Here is a 15,735-nt window from a genome sequence, read left to right on the forward strand (position 1 = left end):
TTGTGGATTATTGTGACAAATTTTCATTTTGGGGTGATTTATTAATTTATATTTTAACAATGATTTTTTTTTAAACATGAAGAATTTTTTTGAAAATTTAAAGAACCTTTTTTTATTCTTCAGTATAAAAAACTTCAATGCAATGGAAAGATTTCTTGGATGTTAGGATGTAAGGAAAAAGTGTATGAGACCAAATAAGCTCTTAACTACAGCAAAATGCATTCATGTCAATGAGGTCATGTGATGTCATAGATGAATGATCAAAGAACATAGGGTTAAAAATAGAACACTTTGGCCAGAAAGGGCTCAGCATTTAAGATCCCACTTTATCACAATATATTGTTTACAAGTGGTATGAATCATAAATAAAGTTAGTTTAGCTTGAGCTTCAGATGACAATTACTATCCTCAGTCTTGTCCTGCTCAGGTATTTTTAAAGAAGTGTTGCTAAGAAACAGATTATTACTGTTCTTTAAAGTAAAAGAGTGAGGACCTTGATTCTTTGGGTTTTAAAATAAACATGAACATAAAAGACAAACTATTAAACCAGACAAGTGTCCTTCAAACTGTTCATTCACTGATTTCTCCTTACCCCCCTCCCCCCCTCTATCCAATAAAAGCTATTTATGTTTTGTTTCATTATTCCCATGTAAGTTTACTAAGAATATAGATAAGAAGAGAAAGGAAATAAAAAACTGAACATAACTTACTGAATTTTCAAATGTGAAATGATTTTCTCAAGAGTTTTAAAGTCCAATACGATAATTTAGATTTTTTAATCATCAGTAGACTGATAATATGAATAATATCAACTCCAATTGAAATGTTTAACCAGATGACTTAATTTTTGGGCCCTTGCCGTTTAGGCCTAGTATAAATATAAAATAATGAATAAATAATAGCAGGCTAATATAGCAGACTATTAATAAAATCAGATGTAATACATTTGAAATAAATATATTTTAATGATTTTTTTATTCATAAAATTAGACGTATTATGCAATGTCATGTTAAGTAGGCCTATTCGAAAAATTTTATTGTCAGTAGGGGGCGATCTTACAATGTCAACCCTGTTACCATCATTTTCCATAGTAAACAAATTATATGAAAAAATATGGTAATTTAAAAAAAAAACATTAGAATTGAAGTCGAGCGTGACCTTAAAAATTAAACGTATTTTTTTATATATATTTAAATATAACAATCTATAACAATATAGCTTGTTCAAACTTAAAACATAATATTTAAAATAGCACAGTGTATTTTTGTGTGTGTTTATAATATAATCATACAATAAATAGTTTCAAATCACTTTATCAAACTGCGAACCTGTTCGATAGAATGATCCCCCACCGCCTATTCGTGATCCTTCGCTTGGTAGTTTGGTGTAAAATCATATTTCACCGATCATATTGCGTGGGGAAAAAGGGATTGAAGTCGTGGGATAAAACACTTTATTTTCTTAATCGTGGTTATTGTTTGTTTCTATTTTTATTGAATGGGTGGCATGATGTAATTGCTGATTGTGAGTTATCAGCCTCCTACTAATTGTTTTGATGAAGAAGCAATAACCACAGGCGCATCTACACTTTTCAATTAGCATATCACTGAAATTCATTGACATGAGATCTTACTCCTAATCTCGTCACCAAATATCAGCATTTCCCTGAAGTCAATCAGTAAAATTCTGTTACAGTAGCTCGCGGCCAGATGCACCTGCTCTGCGCGCGCAACAGGGTGGAGAGTTTGGACCTTCTAGATTTGTCCAAATCTGGCTTTGCGCGTTGAAAGGGATCCCATATTTATCCTACGTCACTATCACAGAAGCAAAATGCAGAGATAGTTGGAGATTCAAATCTATTTATGCACGCCCCCTCCCATCATTTCTTCAGGCGCGCTCTCTATATAAACTATCTGGAGGCAATGTTTCCATCAGAAGCTTCATGCGAAGGCGAGAGAGAAATCCATAGCATACCAAGGGTAAAACTTAAGAGACGATAGAGGATATATAAGCAAAGAGAGAGAAAAAAATGTATTTTCTCAATTACTAAGTAGTTTTTTAAAGACATTATCCAAAACTTAGAAGAAGTGGCGTCTGCCCGAAATGATGGCTGAGTAGCTTTCACCGCAGGCAGTTTTTACCCAGATTATTCGTCTTTTCCAACGATTCTTTGGACACGAGAAAATGTATCGGTCCACTAAAGGAGCATCAAAGGCTCGGAGGGATCAAATCAACGCAGAAATTCGCAACCTGAAAGATCTTCTGCCCATCTCCGATGCCGACAAAGCTCGTCTTTCCTATCTTCACATCATGTCCCTAGCCTGCATTTACACAAGAAAGTCCGTCTTTTTCTCTCAAGGTAGGGTTAATTTAACATGGTTTTCTAAAGAACTTAAGAACATAAAAAGGTGAATCAATTATTTAAAAAAAAAAACATTATTTTTTTACGAGCAAAGAGCAGATTTGTCCTATCTGAGGAAGCTCTGTCTCTGTCCAGAGTTCTGAAAGTAACTAGTCTCTGTCTATGGTGCTGATGTTGAGTTATGTGTGTGGATGTTGTGATTTATTTTTAATTTGTAATTTTTGCTATGTACATATTATAGTACAGATCTTTATATTGAGATTTCCATGTTTTGTCTTTATCAGTGTCAGCAGGTCATGACGTGAGCGGGAGCATCCTGTCTTTGCCAGAACTCTCGGATCTGCTACACACACTACCAGGGTTTCTCCTAGTGCTGACGAGTGAAGGAAAACTCCTGCATCTATCGGACAATGTCGCAGAGCACCTTGGCCATTCCATGGTAAGAAACATACATTAGAAAATAAATGGTTTATATCTATTACTTTTAAGGACTTTGTTAGCAATTGGTGCATGCTAAAAATAATTATTTGGGCTTTATACAGGTGGATCTAGTGGCTCAAAGTGACAGCGTGTATGATATTATAGACCCAGCCGACCACTTCATCATGAGGGGTAACCTTGTGCCAATCACCACTCCTGACACAGGTAATACACTCTGTTGGTTTGACACATTCTTTTAACATAAAGTATTTGAGATGTATTGTACATGATGTAAAAAATAATCCCTTAATGTGTCACTCTTCTTTTTATTTCTAGACCGTCTCTTTCGCTGCCGCTTCAGCACTTCGAAGTTTGTACGGCGGCAGGGATCAGGGAACAAACTGATGTTGGTTCGGGCACGCTGTCTGCCACCTCCATACCACGCATCCGTCTACTGGACCTCCAATTCAGTGTGGGTGTGTTTTTGCTCCCCACTGGAGTCCAACGTCCCCCAGGTTTCCTCAGCTAGGAATCCTCTCCCCACCCCTCCTGCGGAGCAGTCTTTCCTCCTGGCCTGTTTCCAGTCTCAACATAGCCGGGACATGAGAATCCATGCTGCTCAGGACAGGTACAGTAGGAGTCCTGTGAATGTCCCTGTTAGTATTTGATTATGTATTTGAGAGTGAGGGAATAATGTTGATTTGTTGTGTTTCTCTCTCTCTCTCTGACAGTGTATCTGTATACCTTGGCTATGACATAGAGACTCTGCGCTCTTGCTCATGGTACAGTCTGATTCATCCTCGTGATCTGTCTCACGCCTCTGCACAACACTGCGCCCTGTGTGAGTACATAACTTTATTTATTCATTTTTTACAGTGCATAATGTGAAATATATCAAAAAGCTGGTATAGTAAATGTGGTTTATTAATTGGTCATTGTGTCCTTTTTCAGTACATGAAGGTGGAGAGAGGCAGGTGGAGATGGTGGTCCAGGTTGAGGCAGCAGATCACTCCTGGGTCTGGCTTTACATTGTTCTTCAGTTGGAGACTGGAGAATATCCCATCAACAGCCACAACTACGTCATAAGGTATAAAGGCTACCAGCATTTACATTTAATATACTATCAAATACAAATAATTATATTTACAATTTTAGTTACATTATCATTATTATATAATAATAATTTGATTGATTTTTTTTACTGAATTTGTATCAATTTGTATTATAATTATGAATAACAATATAAATTATTATTATCAATAATAATAATAATAATACTTATTTTTATTATATAAATAATAGTGACATGTATCATTTGTAATGTTTATAATGGTAATATTAAGTATTATTAATACAAATAATAATTTATTAATAATAAAATATATTATTATTATTATTGAAATATATTATTATTATATTATTATTGAAATTGAATATGATTTTAAAATGTTTTATAATATCTTACATTTTGTATCATATTAAATATATAAAACAATTATTTATGATATTAGTATTTATTTAAAAACTATATTAAACACATTTATAAAATCTGTTGTTTTCTCTACCCTTCCCTCAGTGAGTCTGAAGCCTGGTCGGTGCGTCAGCAGTTGTATTCAGAGCAGAACCAGCTGGCTCTCCTGTACCAGGAGGCACGCCAGAGCTCTGACCCCCTGTCCAGCCCAGACCAGGTCTTCACACCCAGCAGCAGTGGCCTGTCCTCCCAGTCCTTCGACTTCAGCTTCACCACTTCTGGCCGGAGCTCCTCGGAAGAGCTCCCTAGTAGCTCTGGCCCAACCAGCATGGCACTCGACCCCCTTCAGGGCTTTTCTCAGGATGAAGAGAGCCATCCACAACCACAACTGCATGGCAGTCACCAGATGTGGAGATCAGCCATGACCGTTTCTGCTGAACATCTGAGCAGCATTAATGTCCCAAGTCTTTCTACAGTTCCGCAAACCCATATTGCCCCTCCGCCCCTTCCACCATACAAAGCTCCTCCTAAGCGCCAAAACTCAGAGGAGTTTATTTGCACACCTCCTTACACCCCAAGACTCGGAGGGGGGAGTTTTATGTTTGGTGATGAAACCTTCAAATCAGACCAAAGCAATGTAGTCAAAATGAGGCAGTCTATAACCTCAGCACCCCTTTCCGCAAGCATCTGCCCCACTCAACACTGCCGCAAACGTCTATATGAAACACTACCACCTACTCCAGACAGCCCCGGCAGTGATGAATGCATTCTCATGGCGCTGCCGGAGATCAGAGGACCTCTGTACATAGACGTCCCTCATTTCCCATTCCACAGTCCACCCGAAGGCCTTTTAACCCCCGAGGCCTCGCCCACCAAAAAGCCCTGTTTGAGTTTCTTCCCTCGTGAAGACGATACCGAAAGAGAGCAAAGGGAGATCTCACTCCTGGCTCAGTATATTAGCACTTTAGCTGAAGGTTTCTGTCACAGCCACCCACAAAACACATTGGCTCCCCCTCATCACGCATCATTTGAAGGCCCAAACTCCTCACTGGCTCACATTGATGTCTTTATGTTTGAGGAGAAAGCAGTCGATGGCATCCCTCTTCCAAATCTGCCATCCACCTCCGCCACACCTCCCTCGCCTTACTCATCAGAGCCGTCCTATCCCCAGCACTCCCCGAGCCGCAGCTCCTCTGTCCACACGCAGGAGGAGGCGAGGACTCTGTATGGTGTACACCACCTCTGTAGCGTCCAGTCGGCGCACCGTAATCGTATGGCCGGGGGTGGGCCGCAGGAAGCCGAGAGACCCGACGAGGATGTGGAGATGATGTCCTCCCCAGGGTCCACCGCAGCTCCAGCACTTCCTGCCCTCACTCCTGCTCTGCCTTGTTCCCAGTCCCTCCTAGAGGAGCTGGTCACTATGGAACCTGTGTTTGGGGCAGCCGCCCTGATAACTCCTGCCGAGAGGCAACAAGATGAGTTGTATCAACTCCCTCATCAAGGCGGACAACAGATCTTCTACCAAGGTGAGAAACTATGGCACTTTTGTGATTTTAGCTTTTCAGTAACTCAAAGATTTTGTGTCTAAACTGTGCTTTTTCTCTCCTTTCCCACAGATGGAACCAGTGATCACATGTTTTAACATAAGTCTGTGACTTAATCAATGAAGTATGGCATATTGTCATCTTTTACTAAGCTATATTTCTGGGATAATGTGGTAGAGTCAAATCTAAGTGTGTTTAAAAATATATATATATTTATGTTTATATTTCAATATCATGAAGTCACATGAACATGCATCCTATTCATATTGGACTGTCACTTTGGGGAAAAGTACTTAAAGTAACAAAGGCAATTGCCACTTTGTATTCACTTATAGTGAAGACTGTGTTTTAATGAAAAAAATATGTCTATGAACCACAGCTGTATCTTTCCATCGTAGAGTTCTACGGTCAAGTCGAGGATATATTTCTACCTACAATGCTCTCTTTCTATTTGTTTTTCATTGTTTCAGTGCATGAAAACCATAGAAGATACTTCATAATAAACAATATTTCTTCATGTTTTGTTTTGTAAATTTACTGTCATTGATGGTTCCATGGAGAGCATTAGAAAACTTTAAATTGCACAAATTGGTTCTTCAAAAGTTCTTCACACTATAAAAATGTCGACTGAAAATCTTTGAGGAACCCAAAATGGCTCTTCTAAGCCATCGCTGTGAAAACCTTTATTTTCAAGAGTGCATTCGATGTACCATATTTTCTTGTTTCCACAAAGAATATCCTTGAATTTGATGCGCTCTTGTTTTCCAAATATGTATATGAGAGCCAATTAAATGCATCAAAGCGAGGTTCATCGGCGTGTGTTCATTGTTGCTGCCCCCTTCATTGTTCTAGTCTCTCTCTCCCTTTCATTCACTGCCTTTTCAGAGTGTCGCCATGGTTTCCTAGGACCGACTGACGCAGATGATGAGGTGCTTTCTATTTTTCCTGACGTATGCTCTTGACTCAGAGGCACAGTGGAGACAATCAGCCTCCTACACACACACACACACACACACACACACACACACACGCATATATGTCCACAAACGCATTCTGTACAGTGAATAGTCAGCCCACACTTTCCCATTATACCTGAAAGCTCACGATAATACCCTATATGGCCTTTCCTGCCTCTCAGTATCTGCTTCCATTTTTTCCTCTTGTTGCCGGGGAAGCAAGATCTTTCTTTTCGCGATATCCACCTCCGGTGGCCCTAAATCACTGTTTGCTTATCAATTATCCAGTTATGCACCTTTCCGTTGAGTCCGGCGTCCCGTGCTGCGCTGACCCTCCCACACAGCACCATGGGCCAACTTACCGCCCTGTGTCCAGAAATACCCCATGAGTTTCATCTGAATAAAACTCTCTCATGTCTTCTCTTCCTGTCCTTGTGAGAATGATGTGCTTTCAGCAATGAAGAGGAATAAAATAGACTGGACTGAAAAGAGGAGGAAAAGAGGGAATGGGGAGTGCTTGGAAGGTGCACAAGGACTTTTAGGTGCTTATTCATCCTGCTTTCCTCCCACTCCTCCAATCAGTCAGCTGAATTTCTTTTCATCCTCCCTCTTTCACACATCTGTGCTTTCTCATTCATACTGTCCCGTTCATTAGGCCCCTCTCTCCTTATGACTCACCCATACCTCTTTAACTCATCTCTCTGCTCTCTCGCTCTTCATCGTCCTCCAGATACGTCCACACAAACAGCCCGTGCCCACTTAAATCATAATTGAAATGCAAAAATTAAGATGCTCTCATCTTGTTTGCTAGAAAAGAATGATGAAAATAACCACCTACATTGTCTGCACTATTCATAGATGCACAAAACATTTCTATTCTGAAGCTCTAATGCCATGGTGCAACAACATAAGAACGATTTTCTCAGCAAATCAGTTATATTGGCAGAGATATAGCAAAGTAAACAAAACAAACCTTTAAAATAAGTATTATTTTGACAAACTATCTTCATCCCAGGGCCTGGGACAATGTCCTTAGCTGTCCACCTCTCATGATGGCCTGCATTGCACCAACATGAAACTTTATTCAGTGTCTTTACTTTTGTTTTGTCAGTTTATATTGTAAAGACTGCTCAATGCTGACATTCAGTGGTCATTAATGCAAAATGTATAGAAGCTTGTGAAAAAAAAAAACTAAAATTAGTAATTTTTTATCAAAATGATGTATTTTAACTGCAAACTGAATGTAATATTAAGGTAGGACACTTCATTGCATGTGTAGGACACTTTTTAAATTGACATTATTAAATATAATTTTACAGTAAAGTGAACCTTTTGTATGCTTAAATGTGTTAAGAAACACAGCCATGAAAGTATACTCACCTAAGTGGCCTTTTATGCCATTAAAAGGATAATTCACTGCCAAAAAAAAAAGGGTCATCAGTTATATCATAATTAGTTTCAAACCTGTATGAATTCTTTATTTCTGGTGAACACAAAAGAAGATATTTTGAAGAATGTGTGTAACTAATCAGTTGATGGTTGCTTGTGGTTTCTTCTCTATACTATGGAACAAAATGAGGACTCTTTGTTTTCCCGTATTCTTTAAAATGTCTTCCTCTGTTCAAGAAAGAGGAAAGAAACTTCTGAAGAAATTTAGATTTATGGGTGAAATATTCACAGTTTTTTTTTTTTTTTTTTAAAGTTGTAATTATAAGAGATAATGTCAACTATGTGCATGCATTACAATGTTTCCTTTTTTATTTTTCAAGAATTTCAGCCTTTTCTTATAAAACTTCCACCACTAGTTAAACCGCTACATTTCATTCTTTATCAAAATAGCTCTTAATTAAAAATAAAAAATTTAATCCAATGTATATTCAACCCGTTTTTTATGAACTGCATTTATATATATATATATATGCATGTATTTTTAATAATAATTTAATAAAAAGTATAAGTGATTTGCCTAAACAAATGATTTACCACCTATGTTTACCACATGTATACGTGAGAATCCATCCACTAGGTGGCAGTATTATCCAGTTCAGTCTTGAGCTCGTCACTGGTCCAGAATCGAGGAAGATGCATTTTCAACATGGCGACGTGCATGTCGGGAATATAACAGTGAGGGTGAAATATTTCGTCCTTTTTTTTTCTTTTACCGAAAACTAAAGGCACCACTTAAGAAACGTCGGATACTTTGATTTAACATAGCTTACGTGCAGGTAAATTAAACATAAAAGGAATAATTTTACACAGGTACAGTGTATTTTACTATGTTTCACAGTGACCCTATCTTATTATTTTATGTTGCAGTGCTTCCTACAGATGAATAAAAAATGGCATTTCTTGGAAGCCTAAAACCAGTGCTGTTGTCTGTTTTGCATGGTAAGTCTTAGCAACAGAATTTTGATTATTATCATATCAAATTAAATAAGTGAGATTAATGAAGCCACTTTCTGTTGTCATTTTTGACAGCGTCGCACTCTGTACCTTTCTGGTCTGGACCTGTGTTCAGCAGGACCATGGCCACTCTCAATCAGATGCACCGTAAGGGCAGACCTCCTCCGCCTCGTCCAAAGATCAGTGCCACTTATGGGCATCCACAGCTCAAAGCAGTAGTGCTGAAGACCATGAATCAGGAAACCCAAGAAGCCCAACTCGGCCAACCGCAAGTGTGCACGAGTCCGTCTGTCCAATGGTCAAGAAGCTGTGGCGTACATCCCTGGGGAAGGACACAACCTCCAGGAGCACAATGTGGTGCTGATACAAGGAGGGAGAACACAGGATTACCAGGGGTCAAAATCACTGTTGTCAGGGGCAAATATGACTGCGCACATGTCGTCAAGAAGAAACAGTAATTACTTGAACTGCGTTTAACTGCATAAATCTTCATGGCTGTAATAATTTGGATGTCAACAAATAAACGTGTTCTAGTTCATACAGGTATAGAAGTCCAACAGTTATCTGATGCCACATCTTTATTTTCACAGTTTGTTCAAGTAGTTTTTCTGGTTCTGGTTTGCAAAGTAGAATGTTATCTTTGTCCATCAACTCTTTTTTGACAGAAGTAAAAGTTGGTTGTTGTCTCTGCTTTTCCTTTTCCTATTACTATGACATGTTAAGTAACTAACTTGTTTGTACAAAATGTCATATGCATGTCTGATATAACATGCTGTGCCAAACTGCTAAAAATGAAGAAAAAGAGCATTCACACCAAGTTGTCTTCACAAGAAAGTGAAGAGTTCCTGCTTTAACCCACAGACTATTTCTTGTTTTTACACACAGTTCTAGCTAAATTTATTGAGGTTTTTTGCTTTAAAAAAAAACTTCTATAAGATAGAAATTGAGTTAATGTATTTAATTAAGTTTCTATATAACTTTTAATTTACATTTTTAATTAATATTATTTGATTTATTTACTTTTTTAATATTTGCCAAAACATTACCAAAACCTTATTACAAATTGCAGAATTTGAATTTGTAAAAAACGAAAAACAATACTGATACTAAATAAATAAACATAAATCAATAAACAGAATGCAACATGAATATAGAAATTTTGGTGTCAGTTGAAGCAGCAGGCATCAGAGAACAACCCTATTTTCTTGCCTAGCACTCGGAGCATGAGTATGTGAGGAATGCAGACTGTCTCGACTCGAGTATCAAGGATCTTTCTGTCTGAGTTCTATCTAATAACTCAGATTTGCCATAATCACTTCAGTTACATTTCTTTCATGGCATCTTGAAATCTTTCTTTAATATGTGGAATCAGTTTGTAGTTTTGTAAGGAGCATGGTGAAGTTTTATTACCAGCATGATGGTGATGTGCACGGGACATTGAACTTCAGGACTGGATCAAGGAGATCTACATCCATGGGTTTCTTGAGCAGAGCTGCACAGGTGAGTCAGACGATAATCACTGGTTATCATAGCAGTGTCCCTTTTTTTTGGAATACCTCAGTGTTTTAGCACAGTGGAGGAGGTGATTACATTTGTGACTATTGTGATCTTCACAGCTTCAGTTCAACATTCGGCCCTCAGAGCAGGACAGGATAGTTAAAATGAAATGAGAATTATTCTACTTAAAAATTTTAATTTGGATTATATATCATATATTCAATTTTTCCTACATTTGAACACTTAGTTTGACTATGGTAGTTGGTTTCCCAATGCCCTTGGCCCTTTAAAGCACACCACTCATGGATGTGATGTTATCAGGGCACATGATCGTGTAAGGCACTTGCAGCCCATTATTTCTGTCAGTGATAGACTCACTCAAAAAGGACAGTTCTGCCTTGATGATCTCTGATCATTTTTGGGGAGCCATCTGGCAAAAGTTGTCCTCTCAGTATCGGCCAAGTGGAACCTGCATAAAAGATTAGATGGGATTTGTAGGGATTCCCTGCAAGTATGTAAAAAAAAAGAAGAAGAAAAAATCCAGTCAGTTGAGTAGGAAACACTAAATCTGATGAGGGTTTGTTCAGGAGCCAAAAGACTGATACTAGATATGCAGGGGTGTCAGGGAGGGTGCCTAGCGGGGTGTTTTTGTCTGAGCTCCCCTTAGATGTAGGATGTATAATAATTGCTGTTAATAATGTTCATCGTCTGGCTGACTACGTCTTGTACTAATTTTTCTGAAAAATCCTGTCATATGCACATAAACTGACAGTCACCACTTATAAGCTACTTAAATTTTTTTATAATGCTTAATTTTCTGTAAAGTTGCTTTGTAATAATTTGTATCGTAAAACACGCTATACAAATAAACTTGAATTGAATTGAATATATATATATTTTCTTTGTATTTACTGTAAACTTAGTCACATATGCCAATATCGATTTGATTTAGATGATAGATTAAAACATCAATGTTTTAAAACATCATAATTTCTTTGTAATATTAAAAAAAACAAAAAAAACATTGTGTATGTGTGTGTGTGTGTCTGTAGATTATAGATCCTCACTTGTCAATATTAGTGTTCTCAAATAGTGTTTTAAAAATAAACATAAAAAAAAAGAGCTGAAGCAAAAAAACTGACATTTGAAAAGGTCTTTGTTTTATGGACATGTTTTAGCTTTGATCATTCCATTTAATACTGCAGCCCACTCAAGCCCAATGGTAAGTCCGGCCATGGCAATGACACAACTGTCCAAAAATATGTTGTTGAAAATAATAGTGTTCAGTATTCGTCTGTTACTGATGGAAAGCGCATGCAAATGACACTACAAGCCCTGGATGAGAGACATTCTTCACAGATGATTTTAAACACCAACTCAATCTTATAGCAAAAAACAACGCAACAGCATCACTCGCAGAAGTTCATCACGAGACTCTTTTTAAACACATCAGTGTTATTGTGGGTTGAGTTCATCAATGCACCGCCAAAGGTTTCAGTCTTTTCCGGGAAGTGGCCTTCTTTGATTTTCTTACTAATGTAGCGAGCTGTCTCATCTCGTGCACTCTGGTTAGAGCTGCTAGAGATCGGCAGGATGTTCTTGAGCAGCTCCTGGTTGGCCTCCACAGACAAACCCAGCAGAAAGCGGAGAAAGATATCATAGTTGCTATTCTTGGAGCTTAATGCTTTGTCAACTGCACTCCTGAGTACGTCTGCCAAGGAAACCTTCAAGGCCTTCAGCTTGTTCTGCTCAAGGATGTTCTTCCCATGTTTCTTGAAACAATAGAAAACATGAAGAGCTGCAAGGTACTCCTGAATGGTCGGATGTGCGAAGCAGCTCACCTTTTCTGTGTAAATCACGAACTTCTCTCTGTAAAACTCTGTGCAGAGACCGGTGCAGGCCATGGCAGGGTATGACTCCGGCAATTCAACGTCATCCCAGTGCTCTTTCTCTATCTGAAACTCATTCTTCTCAAGCATGCTGTAGGACAGCTTTGCGAGCTTAATAAGCAGCTGATCAGCAGTAAGATTCTTGGTGTCTTCGGTAGGGTCGTTCTTCAGTTTCTCAATGGACATTTGAGTTTGTCCATGCAGCATAATGGTGTACAAATTGGTAAGAGTTCTGGGCAGCTGTGCCGATGGTTGAAGAAACTGGAACTGCCGCTGCAGCACTTTAGATGCCACCCAGCAGAACAGTGGCAAGTGGCACATAATAAACAGCGTCTTAGAAGACTTGATGTGAGCAATCACCCTCTCAGCAAGGTCTCGATCTGCGATCGTCTTCCTGAAATAGGCCTCTTTCTGATCATCGGTGAAGCCGCGGACCTCCAGAAGCCGCTGGACGTGTTCTGGTGGGATCACATCCAGAGCTCCTGCCCTAGAAATGATCCACACGTAGGCGTCATAGAGCAGGTTACCCCTGATGAGGTTGGTGATCAACACTTGGACAGTTGTAGGCCTGGTCGCGTCACACCAATACACCGTTCTCCGGAAATTAAAGGGGATTTGAGTGTCATCTAGGCCATCGCAAATGAACATTACCAGACAGCCCTCAAAATCGAGAGAATCTATTTCCTTCATCTCTGGATAGAGGGTGCTGACTAGACTCAGGAGGGTATACTCTCCTTCTAGCATTTTATTTAGCTCCTTGAAGTGTAGAGGAATGAGAAAGAAGACGTCTTGGTGGACTCTTCCATCTGCCCAATCGAGGATGAAGCGCTGCACTGCAAATGATTTGCCACATCCTGGGACTCCCCTGGCTAACACCGACCTTACAGGCCTTAACCTCGGGTTCTGCTGGGAAAATATGTCATTTCCAGTTAACGGCTTCCTGTTCACTTTGGCAGTCTCTGCGAGCACTTCTATCTTTGATCTGAACTCATGCTCACTGTTGATTGATGCATTAATGCCATCTGTAATGTAAAGGTCTGTATAGACTGACTCAAAGGGGACTGGCTGTCCTTGTTGACTAAAACCCTCATATACCATCTCATACTTCCTCTTCAGAGTCAATTTCAACTCGTAGCGCACTTCATCTGTGGAACATCACAAAGAAAGATTTTTAAGGCACCTGTTTGAAAAGCACTGCAATGTTTGGGCTGGGACAAAATAATGGAACTTACTTCTTTTGCATAGACCTAACAGATATTGAACCAGCTTTTTAGCGTTCATGATATCGAAGAGCGCCAGCGTGATCTTCAGAGAAACTTCAATATCGCAAAGCTCTAGCATCTTATCCACCAGATCCACAAGATCGACTCCGTCCAGCGGATCACGGAAGCGCTCTGGATATCGATCCCACAGCAGTTTTTTGAAGTACTTTAATTCATCCTCTGCAAGTTTCTTTAGGCAGGCTGGTGAGGGCCTGTGATATAGCAATAATGTTAGTTTTCTCAACTTAATGTGAAAGGCACTTATTGGACATATTGTTATGGCTTTAATTGGATGACCAATGGTTGTAGGCCTCACCTTAAATGCAAATTCCACCGTCATTGCTGGATGTCTTTTTTCATTCGGATCTACTACCAACTCTGGTTTTACAGGAGCAGAAACAGTTTGTTGTTTCACACCTCCTTCCTTTTTGATCTTCTTCCGTGTGCTTAATTTAGAAAATATATATATATATTTTATGCATTAATGTAACAATAAATGAAAAAACTACACTACTGTTCAAAATGTTGTGGTCAGTAAGATTTTTTTCTTAATGTTTTTGAAAGAAGTCTCTTATGAATGTATTCTAGAATGAAAACATGTATTATGTTATGGTTCTGTACAATAATTATTTCAATGGAAATGTAAGCATCTTACAGTAAATAATTATGTGAATACATTAAATACGGTAATAAATTGATTATGGCAAAGCAATATAGGCCAGTATTAAAATTAAACTCTGAATCATCTCTGTCCATCAAGGGGTGCTTGACTAACATGTTTATTATGACATCTGAAGTGTATATCAATATGACCATGATGATACTGGCAAAGTTTAAATGGTACGGATACATCATGTGACTTCAACTCACCTTTCTTCAGCACTGACCTCCATATTATTGTCCTCATCATCACTATTTAAACTCTTCACTGCTAGAAGCAGACGAGTCCCGTCTGCACAACTGAACCCTGTAGAAAATCAAAAGCGGACTTACGAGAATGACAACCTTAGCCACAAGCATAAAGAGCAAAGTCTCTTTCAAATAACTCATAAGTATCATTTTCACTCTTACAGCATGCTACTAATAAAAGCCTTTCTTTAAAATACCCCTCAAACTGTATGTAGAACATATTAACTCTGCAAATAAATTAATAATAATAATAATTAATTCTTCGGGCTAAAGAAATGGAAGTAAACTTACTGCGTGGAGCTGGGTTGATGCTCTTCTCTTGTTTCTGACCAGCTGTCACTCTGCATGGAGGCATAACTGGATGCAGGGGACTCTGCTCTCTCCACGTGTTGTCTGATGAGGACGATCATTGTAGATTACAGAAAAAACGAAAATTGGAAAGCGAACGAGTTGTAATTAACCATGTAAGGAAAGTAACTCATCACATAAATAACATCTTGACTATGGCTTGTTCCCGATCTTACCAGCAGGTGGCGCACTTACACAACAGACATGCGTGCGGCTGACGTGTAGCCTACGTCAACATGGCTATTCCTGGCGGAAACCTGATATTACACCAATATCAGTATTACCTAAAAAACATATTACCCTGCAGGATTGGAGAATCCGAGGGAGAATGGAAGTGGTCTCTGAGGAATAAGTCGTCTCTTCCTCCCCATTTTTCACTACGAAGCGGAAGCCCGTCTAACGGCAGACTGTTGTCTGACGCCACCTCTACTGCGTCGTCGTCCATCTCGGATTTGCAACGCTTCCCCTCACTTTTTAGAAACAGCTCGGTGTTGTTACCTGATGAAAGCAATACAAAGATATTGCAATTGTGCTAGAATAGCACAGTGAGTAGTTTACCAACTGACAGCCCAATCATAAACTGCCTGTGTGCTTAATTAAATATCCATGTGCTTTTGCACACTCGCTGAAACTTTAACGCGTTGTTTTACTTTTGCTGCCAAATATTTATTTA

General features: G+C 38.9%; 1 protein-coding gene and 2 pseudogenes across 1 annotated transcript; 2 read left to right on the forward strand and 1 right to left on the reverse strand.

Annotated features, from left to right (window-relative positions):
* Positions 1 to 2,121: 2,121 nt before the first annotated feature.
* On the forward strand, positions 2,122 to 5,983 carry LOC113079997 (neuronal PAS domain-containing protein 4B-like). The gene is made up of 8 exons (XM_026252242.1): positions 2,122 to 2,360; positions 2,648 to 2,802; positions 2,906 to 3,008; positions 3,120 to 3,411; positions 3,515 to 3,624; positions 3,735 to 3,870; positions 4,360 to 5,780; positions 5,871 to 5,983. Exons 1-8 carry the CDS (start codon positions 2,186 to 2,188, stop codon positions 5,894 to 5,896), a joined length of 2,418 nt encoding a protein of 805 aa, XP_026108027.1. The 5' UTR covers positions 2,122 to 2,185; the 3' UTR covers positions 5,897 to 5,983.
* A 2,854-nt stretch (positions 5,984 to 8,837) lies between these two features.
* LOC113079993 (28S ribosomal protein S12, mitochondrial-like) lies at positions 8,838 to 9,690 on the forward strand (annotated as a pseudogene).
* A 2,264-nt stretch (positions 9,691 to 11,954) lies between these two features.
* LOC113080000 (protein NLRC3-like) lies at positions 11,955 to 15,507 on the reverse strand (annotated as a pseudogene).
* Between the last annotated feature and the right edge of the window lie 228 nt (positions 15,508 to 15,735).

The sequence above is a fragment of the Carassius auratus genome, unplaced genomic scaffold (assembly GCF_003368295.1).
Source record: "Carassius auratus strain Wakin unplaced genomic scaffold, ASM336829v1 scaf_tig00030051, whole genome shotgun sequence".
Classification (NCBI taxonomy): Eukaryota; Metazoa; Chordata; class Actinopteri; order Cypriniformes; family Cyprinidae; genus Carassius; species Carassius auratus.

Coding starts and splice junctions, on each gene's coding strand:
- LOC113079997 (XM_026252242.1), top strand. CDS start 2,186: ATGTATCGGTCCACTAAAGGAGCATCAAAGGCTCGGAGGGATCAAATC. Junction 3,625..3,734: donor TGCACAACACTGCGCCCTGT/GTGAGTACATAA, acceptor GTCCTTTTTCAG/TACATGAAGGTGGAGAGAGG. Junction 3,871..4,359: donor AGCCACAACTACGTCATAAG/GTATAAAGGCTA, acceptor CCCTTCCCTCAG/TGAGTCTGAAGCCTGGTCGG.